The sequence below is a fragment of the Folsomia candida genome, unplaced genomic scaffold, assembly GCF_002217175.1.
Source record: "Folsomia candida strain VU population unplaced genomic scaffold, ASM221717v1 Fcan01_Sc008, whole genome shotgun sequence".
Lineage (NCBI taxonomy): Eukaryota > Metazoa > Arthropoda > Collembola > Entomobryomorpha > Isotomidae > Folsomia > Folsomia candida.
In genome coordinates this window covers 4,145,764-4,158,350 of record NW_019091200.1, presented here as the reverse complement: position 1 = coordinate 4,158,350, position 12,587 = coordinate 4,145,764, and the positions used below count along the sequence as shown (strand labels likewise).

Sequence of the window (12,587 nt, the reverse complement as noted above, 5' to 3'; positions counted from 1 at the left end):
AACTAACCGACTTTACAATAGATACCCGGGTGTTAGTGTCTCCATATCTGTCTCCGAGGTGAAAATAAAATTCACTCCAACTTGTCCTTGTCCCCGGATTGCGTGACTAACCAACACTTGAGAATTTTATGGCTGCTCTGCTATCCAATCAATCAATTGTATTTTTATTGATTTCTTTCTTTCTCGCTTTTCCACTTTAAGAAAGTAAGTACATATTTATTAAAAAAGGACAACTCTTAACTAAGTACGTACAACAAAATAACAATAGCAATACATGACATGATTTGACACTAATGACTGATAAGTAAGTAAGTGTGGCAGTGCAACACAACAATTATTTATCTTTACCTCATTTTTAATGGAATTACAAGATCATTAGTACACAATATTGCATATATTTTACAAAAAATACCTAAATCCACAAGGTTTTAGTGAAAAATATGTATTATTTTAAATTGAACATAAAATTCTTTGTAAAATCTTTGTAAAATTACTTATTTATAAATCCTTTAATGTCATAAACTTTCATATAGAGTCAAATATCTGGTGTGATGTCATCAAAATATTAGAAATTCACGAAGGAATATTTTTAAGGGCATAATTACAAGAAGATTAACTTGAGAACACATTGGTCAACAAAAACGCTCTTTAATATAATCGCTTAGTACTACATGGACTTTACATTGCTTTAAACACTCATAAAAATTAGTGCCCTGGCCCTCTAGCCTACAAAAGTATTAATTGGTATTCCATAAAAAATATTAAATTTCAATAGCATGTGATGGCAATTTGACCCGAATATCAACTTGTCCTCTTTAAATATATCTATTCACACCACGGCAGTTAAAAGTTAAATGTAGAAAAAATCTCAATTGTACGCTGCCTTATTATCGCCTCGAATCCGGTACGCTAAAGCGAGATCCTTCGGCTGAAGAGTGACCCTCTTGGCGTGTATGGCGAGGAGAAAAGCGTCTTCGAAAAAGCCCACGATGTAAGCTTCCGCCGCCTCGTGAAGGGCCTCCAGTGCCGTTGATTTATAGCGGAGAGTGGCACAGCCAGTTAAAGATACCGTAATTTCGCGAACTAGACGGGCAAACGGAGCTTTTGGGATGAGGGTGCTCGTCATTCTTTGGTAGTATTCAATCTCGCGGAGGGCTGTTTCCGGGGGACGATACCGTCGTTTGAAAACGGACGAAGGCAGGACGGACTGGTGGGAACATAAAAACAATTTAGTGGCGGAAATGTTCCCAGTAAAATGACACGTAGTAAGTAGGTGATAGATATTATCTTTTCATACCGATTTTTTTCTCTTTGCCAGTCTGCGACTGGCACTTTCTGTTGTATTGTTTGGGGGAGCGCGAGGTGACCGTACTGGCGACGACCGGGTCGAAGATGGCGACGCCGCTGGTTCGAAAAGGGCTCGATTTCGAATCGGGGACACGTTCGCTCCCATGAAAGAGACTCGAGTGCCCAAATTGTCTGTTCTCCGTGCCGCCGCAGCGGTGGAAGGGGTGGACGAAATTAGGTTGTGTTGTCGCCTGTAATATTTTGTAATTTATGGATCAATCTTCTTTATACTAAATTGCACTTAATTTATTAATTAAATTTTAACTCACCTCGTCGGCGAACGAGAACTTGCCCTCAGAATTGGAGCAACGACGGTTTCCGCTCTAGAAGGTGGTCTCTCCTGAGACGCTGACCTTCCACCGGGCTCTTCTGAAGAATTGCTCAAGTCATGTGGACTTGTCGTCGGGGCGGTTACACCAGCACGCATTGCCACTGGCAATTTTAACTTAACTTGCCGAACTGCAGACTTGTTCCCAACAAGTGGCGTGTCCTGCTTGTTCGCCCCGCGGGCAGGTCGTTTCTTAGGAGGCATTCTTACTGTCAACAATGATAAGTTAAATTTAATCACGCTCAACACTATTCAACGCTATGTATTATTTTTAACAATATGTAATTAATTAATTAATTAAAAACGAACAAAAACAAAAAATAATATAAACCTCGCTCGATGTGACAAGTTGTTGAATGGGTTGAGTGAGAGCGGTTTCCTTCCCTCGCAGCCCCGGGTTTGCGTCCGGATGAGATGAGACTGAGAATTAAATCAAATTAATTTTATTTAGAAATCAAATACGTAAATCCCGAATAATGCCAAAAATTGTTACCCAGCCGGGAATCGAACACGGCTCCCTTGAATTAATTTTAATTTACCTAATTAAAATATGTAGCGATAATTTGGCGATATTTTAATTTTTCACGGAGGACGAGGACACCAAGTCATGCAATCGTGGATGGATGTCGACCAAGATTATTTGACACTTTATCAATCTATAAGGTTACGACAAATGGCCGAGTTACAAAATAAATTTTCATTTTTAGAAAACTAAAAATTGTTGAAAATATGCCATTGGTTACAGTTGGAAATGTAATTTTCAGTCAAAGCGCTTATGGAACCGTCATGTCCGTCCGTCTGTCCGTTCGATCATTTTACGATAACTTTCGTTAAACTCGTCCTAGCGACTTTAAATTTGGTATATGTGTAGTATGTGGAAAATGAGGAGTTAAATTTGAAGATGGGCGAAATCGATTTAGTGGTTGACCGGTGGTGGTCATCTGGGTGGGTGGAGTATTTCAAAATCTGAAAATTGGCATTGAGATTGCTAATGGTGTCTAATTGAAGAATATGAATTTAAATTGGGAAAATTTTCGACTGGAGGGACCCGATACCATACCGATTGTTGAAAATTATCCAATCGAGCTGAAATTAGTGCAGAGATTGCTAATGGTCCCTGATGAAAAAATATGAATTAAAACATTTTTATGTGGAGGGACCTTTAAGGGGGTGACCCATATCGATTTTTAAAAATTGTATTAAAAAGATGAAATTCGCTCCAGACACTCGTAGAAGACTGAAATTTGGCATGACCCCGCGGGGGTAGACCAGATTGAAAAATATGAAGTAAATATTAAGATTTTTTCCACAGAGATTTAACAAGGTGACCCACATTGCTTTTTATATTGGTAGAATAAAAATGAAATTCTGTATCATGGGTAAGGGCACATCAGACTAAAGAATATGAAAATGAATATTTTTGTGGGCCCAGCCCAGAAGACTGGGACCCGTACTGGTTTTAAAATTGGTCAAGGAGCTGAAATTTTGCATGCTGGATTATGGGAACATTTTTGCCGATTACGAATAGTAGTTGGTGCAGGTCGTCTGACTAAAATTTAGAAGCTGACACTGACCATGACTCGGGCTAAATAAAGGCTGCACGTTGCAGATTTCAAATTTAATTCTCGAAATAGTAGCCTCGAGATTTTTTGCTTAAAAAATCAAGCTAAAAATTACGATGATTTCATCTTTAAGAATTAAGTCTCTATGTCTGCCCTTTCAAAAGTTATTAAAGGTCAAAGTCGTTGGTACACAGGCCCAGGGGACGTGTACCAACGATTTAAAAATTAATTATTTTATTTGTAACTCCACCATTTGTCGCAACCGTTAAAAGAGCCAAGAGTTACCTAGATACTAAATGTCAAGCAATCGTGGATGTCGACGGGTCAGAGTTGACAGTTTTAAATGAATGACAGAAATTCCTATAGCTACTAGAAAATTGTGCAAAATATTTTGGTTGAAAATTTCAACTTGAAAATAAGCGAACTTTGTTTAAGGGCCCGGGGGAAGATTTACTTGATTTTATGTTAGCAACAATAATTGCCAGGGCCCCAAGATTATTATCGCTCTGTTAGGTTACGACCACAATTAATTGACACCGTTTCTATGGGACATTTCATTTCATTTCACGTTCAAAAGCTTTGGTTTTGTCACTGCTTTTGAAAAAGTTTCCCTCAAGTCCCTCAAGTTTTTGAAAAAAGTTGTTTCTTTTGTTCCATGGATACTCAAAATGCAATTCCTGCCATTAATTTGGCAATTTTAAGCCAATTTGTCCTCACTTTACGACCAAATATCTCCACTGCACAAGAGGGCAGATCGTCAAAAAAAACTCAAGTAAAATCTAAAGATATGATTAACGCATTAAACATAATTTAAAAAATCTGCCCTCTTGTGCATTGCTGAATTTTATCGTCAAAGTTGACGTGATTTCTAAGCAACTTCCCCCAGACCCTTAATTAAACTTTTTTATTTGATCGACAAATTCACAAATTCATACGTATTTTAAACATAAATTTTGCCTTTCTAGGAACAAAATCGCTCACAAATGGGGGACGAATCCACGCCCGTTAAAGTTTTGCTGCCTCCGCGACCAGAGGAACCACCACCCCCACAAACCGCCGCCATCACGCCTAATAATGTCCCCTCTGCTCTTCCCCCTCCCCCCACTGTCACACCCAATGCCACTGAAATTCGCAGAAAATCTGGCAGACCAGACCCAGACGGCGAGAACCCTCAAGTCGCCAAGACTTCTCGAGCCACGCCGCCTAGGCAATGCTCCGGAGGGAGTAAGAAAGGACACCGACGACACGGTTCGAAAGCGGCCAGCAGGGATCTCCAACTCCAAAAGGTTATGAAACCTTTGACAGAAAAATGTATTCCGGACAGGGATCCAAAAATTGTGAGAGATTCAAAGTACAAAGCTCCTCCTCGACTAGGTATAGGTTGACATGATTTTAATTAATGACCCTGGCATAATGGCATTTTATCTTGTCGTAGCACCCCAGACAAAGCCACTGACAAAGAAGGAGAAGGAAGAACTTCGCAAGAGGAGTAGCAAATTGGCTTTTTCGATGCCTTGCGTTGAACCCCCGGAAGTTTTGGAGGCTCTCCGGACGGAAAAAATGGCCCGCAAATTGATCAGATATATGAAAAAGAGCTGGAAAGTTGAGGTCGACCCAAGCCAGGCGGAGAGAGATTTGGTTTTCAGGTGAGTTTATGGCATTTTTAGTAATTTCAAAGTTGTTCAAGTAAAATAAAGTATGGAAAAATTAGGACAACGGAAGCTGTTCACACGAGGAAGCCGGACAATTGGGAGGAGCTTTTATTTCTGAGAGAGCAGCTTATCGAAAAACGTGGCGAGAGTTCGAAACAGCGAGGATTCTTTTGCGGTTATGATATGAATTATCCCTTCATCTACGAGTTGGAGTTGGGCACGCCATTACTAATTTTCCAGAATTTGCCTCCTGACCTCAAAATTACGGTGGGCGACTAAGAAAAATAAAACTCATTGTTATTATTTACAGAAACAAATCCTAAAATATTTTTTTCCAGGCGGCAAAATGGCTGAGGATGAAGGCGTTAAAGGAGGAGTTAAAACGGGTGAGAAAACATGGTAATAACATTTCGAATATATTTTTTTACCAGAATTATCTAAACAATTTCCTCCTTCCAGAGACGCGAAGCTTTCCTCCCACGTGTCCCCAACACAAGGGTTAAACGACCAAACATCACGAGAGGAAAATTGCTCAAGATGGCTGAGGATGAAGGTCTTAAAGTAGGAGCTAAAACGGGTGAGAAAACGTGACAACATTTTGAAAATAATTTTCTTACGATTTCAGAAACGTAATAATAAAATATATCATTGTACTGAGTACAAAACGCTATAAATTTTAGACATTTAACGACTTCCCATAGGTCCACACTTTTTACAACTTTAGCACTTAACGAATTCTTATTTACATATTTCGTATGTATATCTTTCAGTCTGCAAGGGTTCCACCTATTCCCCCGCAGTCCTCTCGAACTGGGGCCGTAAGAAGGTGGATGAAAACGAAAACGTTAACTATGGTTTCGGCATGGTTCCTCCCGACTTCAAGTACGGCTTCACCGCTCTCCAACTCCCCGACAATCCGGAGCCCAACCCGTCGTCGAATAAGTAGCAATAACCTCCTCCGCTTACTGGAAAGGGACCTATGAAAGATGAAGACGCTGAAGGAAAATGCCATTTTTCCTCTCCAAGCCGATAATCTCCCCCATTTGGTGTTGTAACTTCAAATATCATCCTAATTCTGTCAATATCTCATAAAAATTCCGACATATGTAGTAAATTCGTACCGCAATACAGAAATTTCTTCTTTTGCAATTTTAACAAACTTTATTCTTTAATCAACAATTAACTGCACTCATTTACATAGGAAAATAACGTATTTTGACTCTCGTGATCTGATTTAGCCGTGTAGATGAAAAACGTGGACGACGTGAGCATACTCTGCACATCGGATGGGATCAGATTCCAGGAAGATTTCAAACTTTTCGGATTTTTCTCCAAGCGATGCAACCATTTCGGGATATCGCCAACTCGTCTGACCTAAAAAAATTCGGTACAACTTGTCAGAATTTCGGAAGCAATGCGATGATTGGTTCGTGAGTTGATAAAAAATTCCAATTTTAGTAAAAATCCCTTATTATCTTCAAAAAAATTACTAAAATTTACCAGCGGAGCTCCCTGATCGCACGGTGTGAAGTGAACCCATGGTGCCCAACCTCTCCTCGGATTCTGACCGCATCGTACGAAAGCAGTGTATCGATTTTGATAAGTAGTTACCGATTCTTCCTCTAAACAGATAACTGCCATCAGATCCAAACCTATGACGAGTTTCCCCCGGTTCCTTTTCCTCTTCAGATATGGGTCAGAAGTTAGCCCGTCGTCGTCACTGCCAGTTTTTATCCGTGATGGAGAGAAAACCCCCCGTGGAGAAGCAACTGACCACGAATCTTCAATCGAGTCGCGTTCCGTGGCATAAAATGAGTCTTCCACGCCGTCAAAAGTGGGGAAAATATGGACCAAATTTTGTAAATATTCGTAACAAATCTTCCCCAGGCATCGGAGCCATTTACAGAAAAATGTTGACTCTTCGTCATCACTGTTTTTCGTCACATTCTTTGTCAATCCAATTTTGTCTTCTTCATCGTAAAAATCGGCGGATTCCGTCTCATCGTTGTCGTCTGTGGACAGTTGGATGAGCGTCTTGCCAAGATCGAGCTGAAGGTTGGGGATGATAACCGCGTGCGGGGTGTTGAGGGGCTGATCTATCGATAAGAAGAGGCCAGGTTGTGGTAGGGAGAGTAATTTTAAGTCGGATAAGCTCTCTTCAAATAGAGTTTGCACAGATTTTGGGGTCGTCGATTCTTGTGGGGCACTTTTTAAAAATCCGACCAACTGACACGTTCCCTTCGTGGACGTGGAGGTTGTCATCTTCCTCACTTTTAGAATATGGACAAGTTTCGATGTTCCATTCGTGTAATGCGTCGTTTCCGGTAGGGTGAGAATTTTGTCGAGAAAATAACGCAAAAATCGGCCAAACTCTGTAAGTTTGAGGGTGTTGTGTTAAACAGGCATTCCCCTTCGGTGTGTATAAGTTTGATAACTGGTTTAGTGCTTACCCATCGTGTATGGCTGTTCTAGAGGGAACAAAGAGTTGAACAACCTTCCAACCGATACCGACGGACAAAAGTAGGACGTTCTGAGGGAGAATAAGATCTCTTTTCGGAGCAGAGCACGGACCTCTTTCGCCTCAGCGGTGGGAAATCCCTTGGCTGCTTTTTCGTCCAGAATCCACGTGTCGAACACGTCGCTGAAGTAGAAAAGGGTGAAAAGGGCGACATCGAGGTAGGATGTGTCTAGAGATGACATGCTGGGAGGTAAAAGGTAATTTTGCGAAGCGTTTATTTTCCCACAGCCACAAACGCCGCGACGACGCCCTGTTAAAGCAAATTGTTGAAATTTACAAAATTGGCAACATTATGAAAATTGATCTGAATGATTTCTAAATAGAATTTCTAGCAGAAATTTATTTTCTACTTACCAATCGAATTTCCCAAATCCCACTGCGCCCTGAGTGGTGGAATTTCCACCAATTCAACCACTGGTGTTGACGCCACGAACGACGCGCCACCTCCGCGTCCACATTTCACTACTATTGATAACGGGGCAGGACTTATCGGAGATGATGATAACCCCCACAATTTTGAACTTTCTCTTGTAACCAATTCACTTTCAGATCTGCGATGTTTCCTCCTCTTAAATTTTTTTCTCTTCCGAATTGGTGACCTTTCGACACCTTCTTGTGTCGCTGAGTATGTCGATGTAGTAGACGACGCTAGAAGCAAATCTGGTAAACTGGAGACTTCCAGACGGTGTCGACTTTTGTTACCGAACGAGTCGTTGTCCTCGTCGTCGTCATCACTGTCATCAAAATCCAGATCACTTTCATCCCCGTCATAATGTAATTTGGTACTTTTATTAGGGTTTTCCGGATGGGGGAAGGTTTTGTATTTCATCCTCTTCTGAAAATTACAAAGACATTTTCAAAATTATGGAAAAAATCATTAAATTTTATGCCAGAAAACCGAAACACCTTCACATCCGGTCCCACCAGTGGTGGGTGTGGACTGGTATTGATCCCAGGGTGCGATGTTGATACAAAAGACGATGATGAGGACATTGTTATGTAAATTTTTTATAACAGTTATAAACTGAAATGAACTCGATTTGACTTAACGAAGATGAATAAGATGAGACGCAAGAGTGGTACAAAAACACTTTAATATTTCGTTTAACAGGTGAGAAGGACAAATAAGAACCAAGATTTACATTACTTGACTTTCCAGTTTCAGTTATTTATTTGGGTCGGATACATACATACATTCGAGTATATTTACATAAATCACGTTTTAGAGATAAGATTACATTGTGCTCATCCTCAGTCAGTTAACTAACAGGTGAGGAAATTAGTACCTGACGTTTTGTAGTTAAACAAATATTTATGTGCATCCATTCATCCTCTTTTACCGTGATATTGGTCAATTTAGTGACAATAGGTTCGAAAACTACATAACAATTTACAAAATTCGTCACTGCTATTTACGATCCCCACGATGAAAACAATCGTTATCGTCATTTCTTCGTCTTGTTGTTGTGGCGAAATTTACCTCGATTACAATTATGTAAGCTCCTTATTTTAATTACTCCAAATGGCGATAAACATATTCTTATTTACAAATTTCAAAATGAATTCTTTCAGAAACGTTACACCATCTCCGTCGGAACTCGATATCGAATTTGACACCGAATCTTCCAATGAGTCTAGTCTGGGATACTTGGATATCGACGAGGATGACGCTATCGACCCAGATGCAGTAGATTTGATTAACATTCGCGAACAAATCAACCTGCTCGTGTCAGAAGAACAACTTCCGGGTGAGGATGATGATGACAAGACATCTCAATATTTTCCCCCGACGAATCTCGTCATTCGGCTAAATCATCACATTTCTCCGGATGCTGTCACTTTTCTCGCAAAGAAGCTCATGGCGTCAAAAAATTCAGGTGGGGCGGAACTCCTGGTGCGGTGTGAACCCTTCTCGGGAGCAGGGGAAGAGGTGGGTAGTAGATTTATTGGGAAGTTAAATTAGCTAATTTTCATTTCTTTCGCACAGATCGTCCTCCACCTGACGGCCACCACGCCCCGATTTCTCGAACTCGCCGAACAATTTTCCCTCAAGAAAGTCGACGATCGCGGCCTCCTCCGCGAATTCCATGTCCGTGACCTCGACGCTTTCCTAGTCAACGACATTTTACTTGAAACGCTCATCTCCCCCGCAGAGAAAGAGCTCATTGTGTTGGCCGAGATTCAAAGTATCGGCGCACTTCCGGGCGAGGGTCACATTCCTGGCTATCCCAACCTTAAATTGCATTCGGGTCAGTCTATTTTCCAACTTTACGTTGAAGCTGGTCTCATATCGGGGTATCATCCGTTACACGATGAAAAGGGGCTGGACAAACTGCTAGAAACGAATTGGGTAGAAGCTTTCTTTGCGAATGAACCGTTCGAGGCGTTGAGAAGGTAAATTGACAAAAATGGGTCAAACCATGCACTATCAGCCCCCAGATTATGTCATGACGTTTTTTATTCTAGCTATTTTGGTGAAGCTATCGCCCTCTATTTCACGTTTATGGGATGCTACACGTACCTCCTTTCACTACCTGGATTGGCTACTTTACTCTTTGCTATAATCCCGGACTGGATGTTGTCCCCTCGTGTGGAAATTTACCTCGTTTCTGGAATGAATTTGGTTTTTATCACGTACTTTTTGAAGTTCTGGAAGAGAAAGTGTTCCGAACTGGCATATTGTTGGGGGACATTGAGGATGACAATATGGGAACAGCCTAGGCAAGGATACAGGTGAGAAAATTACAGATCTGACTATCAGGTGGTTATCTTGTTCAGCAGTTAATTTCTATTCTTTTGTAGAGGTCGCATGGCGCTTGACCCCGTTACCGGACAGTATCAACCACGCTACCCTGGGTACAAAACGCACATAAAAGTGTGGCTGGTTTCCTTTCCACTCGTCATTGTCTCCATGTGGGGTGCATATCGCGTCATGCTTTGCTATTTCATGGCAGAACAGATTCTCGCCCCGTACAAAATACGCTATGCTGGGTCTCTGCTCGGACTCGTGTTCAAGTTCTTGGGATCGATCGGATATGCCATTTCTGTCGCTGCGATGACCTACTGCTATCGAATGCTAGCTGACGAGTTGACCGAGTGGGGTTAGCTCTTGTAATTTCTTTTTGCATTTTCCAAGACCTAAGGAAAAATAAGGAAACCATTTTTCTGGCAGAGAACCACAGAACACAAACCCAATTTGATCGACACCACGTCGCAAAGTTGATTGCATTTGAAAGCGTGAACAATTTTATGTCGTTCTTGTACATTGGGTTTGTTCTTAAGAATTTGGAACTGTTGAAGCAGGTGAGGGGACTGGATTACATTTCAAAGTTTTGTTAAGTTTTATTTAAATTTCTTATCCATGTTTTTTGGTCTTTTTGATAGCAATTAATCGTCATGATCTCTGTAATGCACTTGATTCTAGCCGTGCAGGAAATCGTGATACCATTACTTTGGCGCAGTACGACCAAGAAGGTTAGTTATTATTAAATTTTCAACCAAAATCGTACATTCATGTACGATTTTAAGAAAATTATAAATTTGTTACTTTAAATTTAAAGTTTAAACCGTTTGAATTAATAATTCCAGTTTTTTTAATTAGCGGAACGAACTATAAATTTTTATTAAGAAAACTTCCAAGTAAATTCGGACATAACAAGTATATTTAATTTTTTAAATTTTACCCAAATGCAGCAAATTGTTCAAATCACCTCCAAAAATTTCAAACCTAATAAAAATCTGTTTTGTAAATTCAGTTGACCACTTTCCTCCATCGACACAGCAATTCAACGAATCCGACCTCGCCTTCCACGGGCTCAACAATTCCGGACGTCGTCTATCAAACTCTCGCTGGCAAACGGAGGTCACGTCAACAGCACCACAGATCGCCGTCGTTGCGTCACAACGCCAACTGGATCTCCCATCTCCACCACCAAGACCACGATCCAGCCGCTTTGGGATTGGTCCCACTCCTCGAGAGTGACCCACGCATAGAAATGAGTACTTTTGAGGGTGACATGGATCCCTACAAGGTCATATTAACTTATTTAGTGAACGAAATGTGAGGAAAATTGTCCCACTTTCTTGACCTTGACCTTTGACATTTTACAGGGATGTTACGACGACTATTCTCAACTATTTCTCCAATTCGGATACGTGTTTTTATTTTCGCCACTGTTCCCCCAAGCTTCCGCCATCGCTGTCGCTGCCAACGTTTTCCTCATGTACGCCAACATTTATAAGTTGTGTGCCGTATTTCAACGCCCGGTTCCAAAGCGTGTAAAAGACATAGGATCCTGGCAGGTATATCATTCATTTGTGGGTTATATACTACCAAAAAAATATGTAAAATTCGTAAAGTTAATGAGTAAAGTCTAATACAATTCTTTCAAAATATTTCACATTACGTACGTAATTTGCAAAGTTCATAAATGTATTCATTCAAGTACTTCGAAATAATTTTTTAGCAAACTCATTGAACTGGCAAATTCTAGACAAAAGCAATTTTTTTAAAAACTTCCTTTTCTCTCAAAACAACCGTTCACTGTTTTTAAATCTTGAATATTGCTTCTCTTCAGATCGCTTTTGAGCTTATCGGTTATCTCGCTGTGATGACGAACATCGCCCTCCTGGTGTCATCCGCAGGTTTAAAACAATCCGCACAGCGAGCGGGTTGGACTTCGGATCGATTTTATCTTGCTCTAATTATCGTGGAACATATTCTGATCGCGGGACGCCTCGCTGTGAACTATCTCGTCCCAAGCGTTCCCCAGTGGGTCCGGGTGGCGTCAGCAAGGACGGAATTTCAGGCTGTGGAAGCGTACAAGAAGAAGGTTACTAAATTATAGTATGTAAATATGCCATTTTTTGCAATGAACATAAAATTTGCTATATTTTTTGCAGCAAAGTACGAAAACAAGGCGAAGGTTGAACATGCGTTTTCAAATGATAAATCCCATCGTTTCAAAAAGTGATGTCAACCCAGAAGACTAAAAATAAGTTCTATGAGCGTAAATGAATGACGAATTTGTAAAACGTGTCAAATACCAAAGTTGAGTACGTTTTTAATTCTAGCAACAACGTTTATTTAATAAAATATCAAACGACGATACAAGTTTGGAATATTTATTTACTTATTGATAAGCAGTCTAATTAATTTTATGGCTTTATTTGTTAGCTTT

The 12,587-nt window shown here is 40.5% G+C and overlaps 4 protein-coding genes and 1 long non-coding RNA gene across 7 annotated transcripts; 2 read left to right on the top strand and 3 right to left on the bottom strand.

The window, feature by feature from the left end:
- Positions 1 to 187: 187 nt before the first annotated feature.
- Positions 188 to 2,140, bottom strand: LOC110853016 (histone H3-like centromeric protein A). Of its 2 annotated transcripts, XM_035854249.1 has the most exons (4): positions 2,007 to 2,140; positions 1,617 to 1,884; positions 1,298 to 1,538; positions 188 to 1,207 (listed from the first exon to the last, which is right to left on the bottom strand). In XM_035854249.1, exons 2-4 carry the CDS (start codon positions 1,877 to 1,879, stop codon positions 869 to 871), a joined length of 843 nt encoding a protein of 280 aa, XP_035710142.1. In that variant the 5' UTR covers positions 1,880 to 1,884; positions 2,007 to 2,140; the 3' UTR covers positions 188 to 868. The 2 variants fall into 2 exon arrangements, with proteins under 2 accessions (XP_035710142.1, XP_021956921.1); XM_022101229.2 differs by having other exon boundaries at positions 1,617 to 2,045.
- A 1,835-nt stretch (positions 2,141 to 3,975) lies between these two features.
- LOC110853273 lies at positions 3,976 to 6,022 on the top strand. Its single transcript, XM_022101524.2, has 6 exons — positions 3,976 to 4,611; positions 4,673 to 4,883; positions 4,949 to 5,156; positions 5,228 to 5,275; positions 5,349 to 5,466; positions 5,660 to 6,022. Exons 1-6 carry the CDS (start codon positions 4,221 to 4,223, stop codon positions 5,833 to 5,835), a joined length of 1,152 nt encoding a protein of 383 aa, XP_021957216.1. The 5' UTR covers positions 3,976 to 4,220; the 3' UTR covers positions 5,836 to 6,022.
- A 1-nt stretch (position 6,023) lies between these two features.
- LOC110852878 lies at positions 6,024 to 8,517 on the bottom strand. Its single transcript, XM_022101023.2, has 5 exons — positions 8,314 to 8,517; positions 7,762 to 8,242; positions 7,340 to 7,657; positions 6,390 to 7,261; positions 6,024 to 6,263 (listed from the first exon to the last, which is right to left on the bottom strand). The coding sequence occupies exons 1-5, from the start codon at positions 8,398 to 8,400 to the stop codon at positions 6,069 to 6,071; spliced, it is 1,953 nt and encodes a 650-aa protein (XP_021956715.1). The 5' UTR covers positions 8,401 to 8,517; the 3' UTR covers positions 6,024 to 6,068.
- Positions 8,518 to 8,548: 31 nt separating this feature from the next.
- On the top strand, positions 8,549 to 12,534 carry LOC110853272 (anoctamin-10). 2 transcript variants are annotated; one of them, XM_035854439.1, is made up of 12 exons: positions 8,549 to 8,677; positions 8,768 to 8,902; positions 8,980 to 9,337; positions 9,395 to 9,801; positions 9,874 to 10,140; positions 10,210 to 10,508; positions 10,580 to 10,710; positions 10,792 to 10,881; positions 11,163 to 11,438; positions 11,518 to 11,709; positions 11,985 to 12,239; positions 12,310 to 12,534. In XM_035854439.1, the coding sequence occupies exons 3-12, from the start codon at positions 9,266 to 9,268 to the stop codon at positions 12,397 to 12,399; spliced, it is 2,079 nt and encodes a 692-aa protein (XP_035710332.1). In that variant the 5' UTR covers positions 8,549 to 8,677; positions 8,768 to 8,902; positions 8,980 to 9,265; the 3' UTR covers positions 12,400 to 12,534. The 2 variants fall into 2 exon arrangements, with proteins under 2 accessions (XP_035710332.1, XP_035710331.1); XM_035854438.1 differs by having other exon boundaries at positions 8,671 to 8,902.
- LOC118436401 lies at positions 11,296 to 11,960 on the bottom strand. The gene is made up of 3 exons (XR_004835420.1): positions 11,818 to 11,960; positions 11,502 to 11,736; positions 11,296 to 11,431 (listed from the first exon to the last, which is right to left on the bottom strand). It is a non-coding gene; the product is annotated as an uncharacterized LOC118436401 (long non-coding RNA).
- Positions 12,535 to 12,587: the final 53 nt, after the last annotated feature.

Coding starts and splice junctions, on each gene's coding strand:
- LOC110852878 (XM_022101023.2), bottom strand. CDS start 8,400: ATGTCCTCATCATCGTCTTTTGTATCAACATCGCACCCTGGGATCAAT. Junction 7,658..7,761: donor GGATTTGGGAAATTCGATTG/GTAAGTAGAAAA, acceptor TTGCTTTAACAG/GGCGTCGTCGCGGCGTTTGT. Junction 7,262..7,339: donor AGAACAGCCATACACGATGG/GTAAGCACTAAA, acceptor TCAAACTTACAG/AGTTTGGCCGATTTTTGCGT.
- LOC110853016 (XM_035854249.1), bottom strand. CDS start 1,879: ATGCCTCCTAAGAAACGACCTGCCCGCGGGGCGAACAAGCAGGACACG. Junction 1,539..1,616: donor AGTTCTCGTTCGCCGACGAG/GTGAGTTAAAAT, acceptor AAAATATTACAG/GCGACAACACAACCTAATTT. Junction 1,208..1,297: donor TGGCAAAGAGAAAAAAATCG/GTATGAAAAGAT, acceptor TGTTCCCACCAG/TCCGTCCTGCCTTCGTCCGT.
- LOC110853272 (XM_035854439.1), top strand. CDS start 9,266: ATGGCGTCAAAAAATTCAGGTGGGGCGGAACTCCTGGTGCGGTGTGAA. Junction 9,802..9,873: donor CCGTTCGAGGCGTTGAGAAG/GTAAATTGACAA, acceptor TTTTTATTCTAG/CTATTTTGGTGAAGCTATCG. Junction 11,710..11,984: donor AAGACATAGGATCCTGGCAG/GTATATCATTCA, acceptor GCTTCTCTTCAG/ATCGCTTTTGAGCTTATCGG.
- LOC110853273 (XM_022101524.2), top strand. CDS start 4,221: ATGGGGGACGAATCCACGCCCGTTAAAGTTTTGCTGCCTCCGCGACCA. Junction 4,884..4,948: donor GAGAGAGATTTGGTTTTCAG/GTGAGTTTATGG, acceptor TGGAAAAATTAG/GACAACGGAAGCTGTTCACA. Junction 5,157..5,227: donor CTCCTGACCTCAAAATTACG/GTGGGCGACTAA, acceptor ATTTTTTTCCAG/GCGGCAAAATGGCTGAGGAT.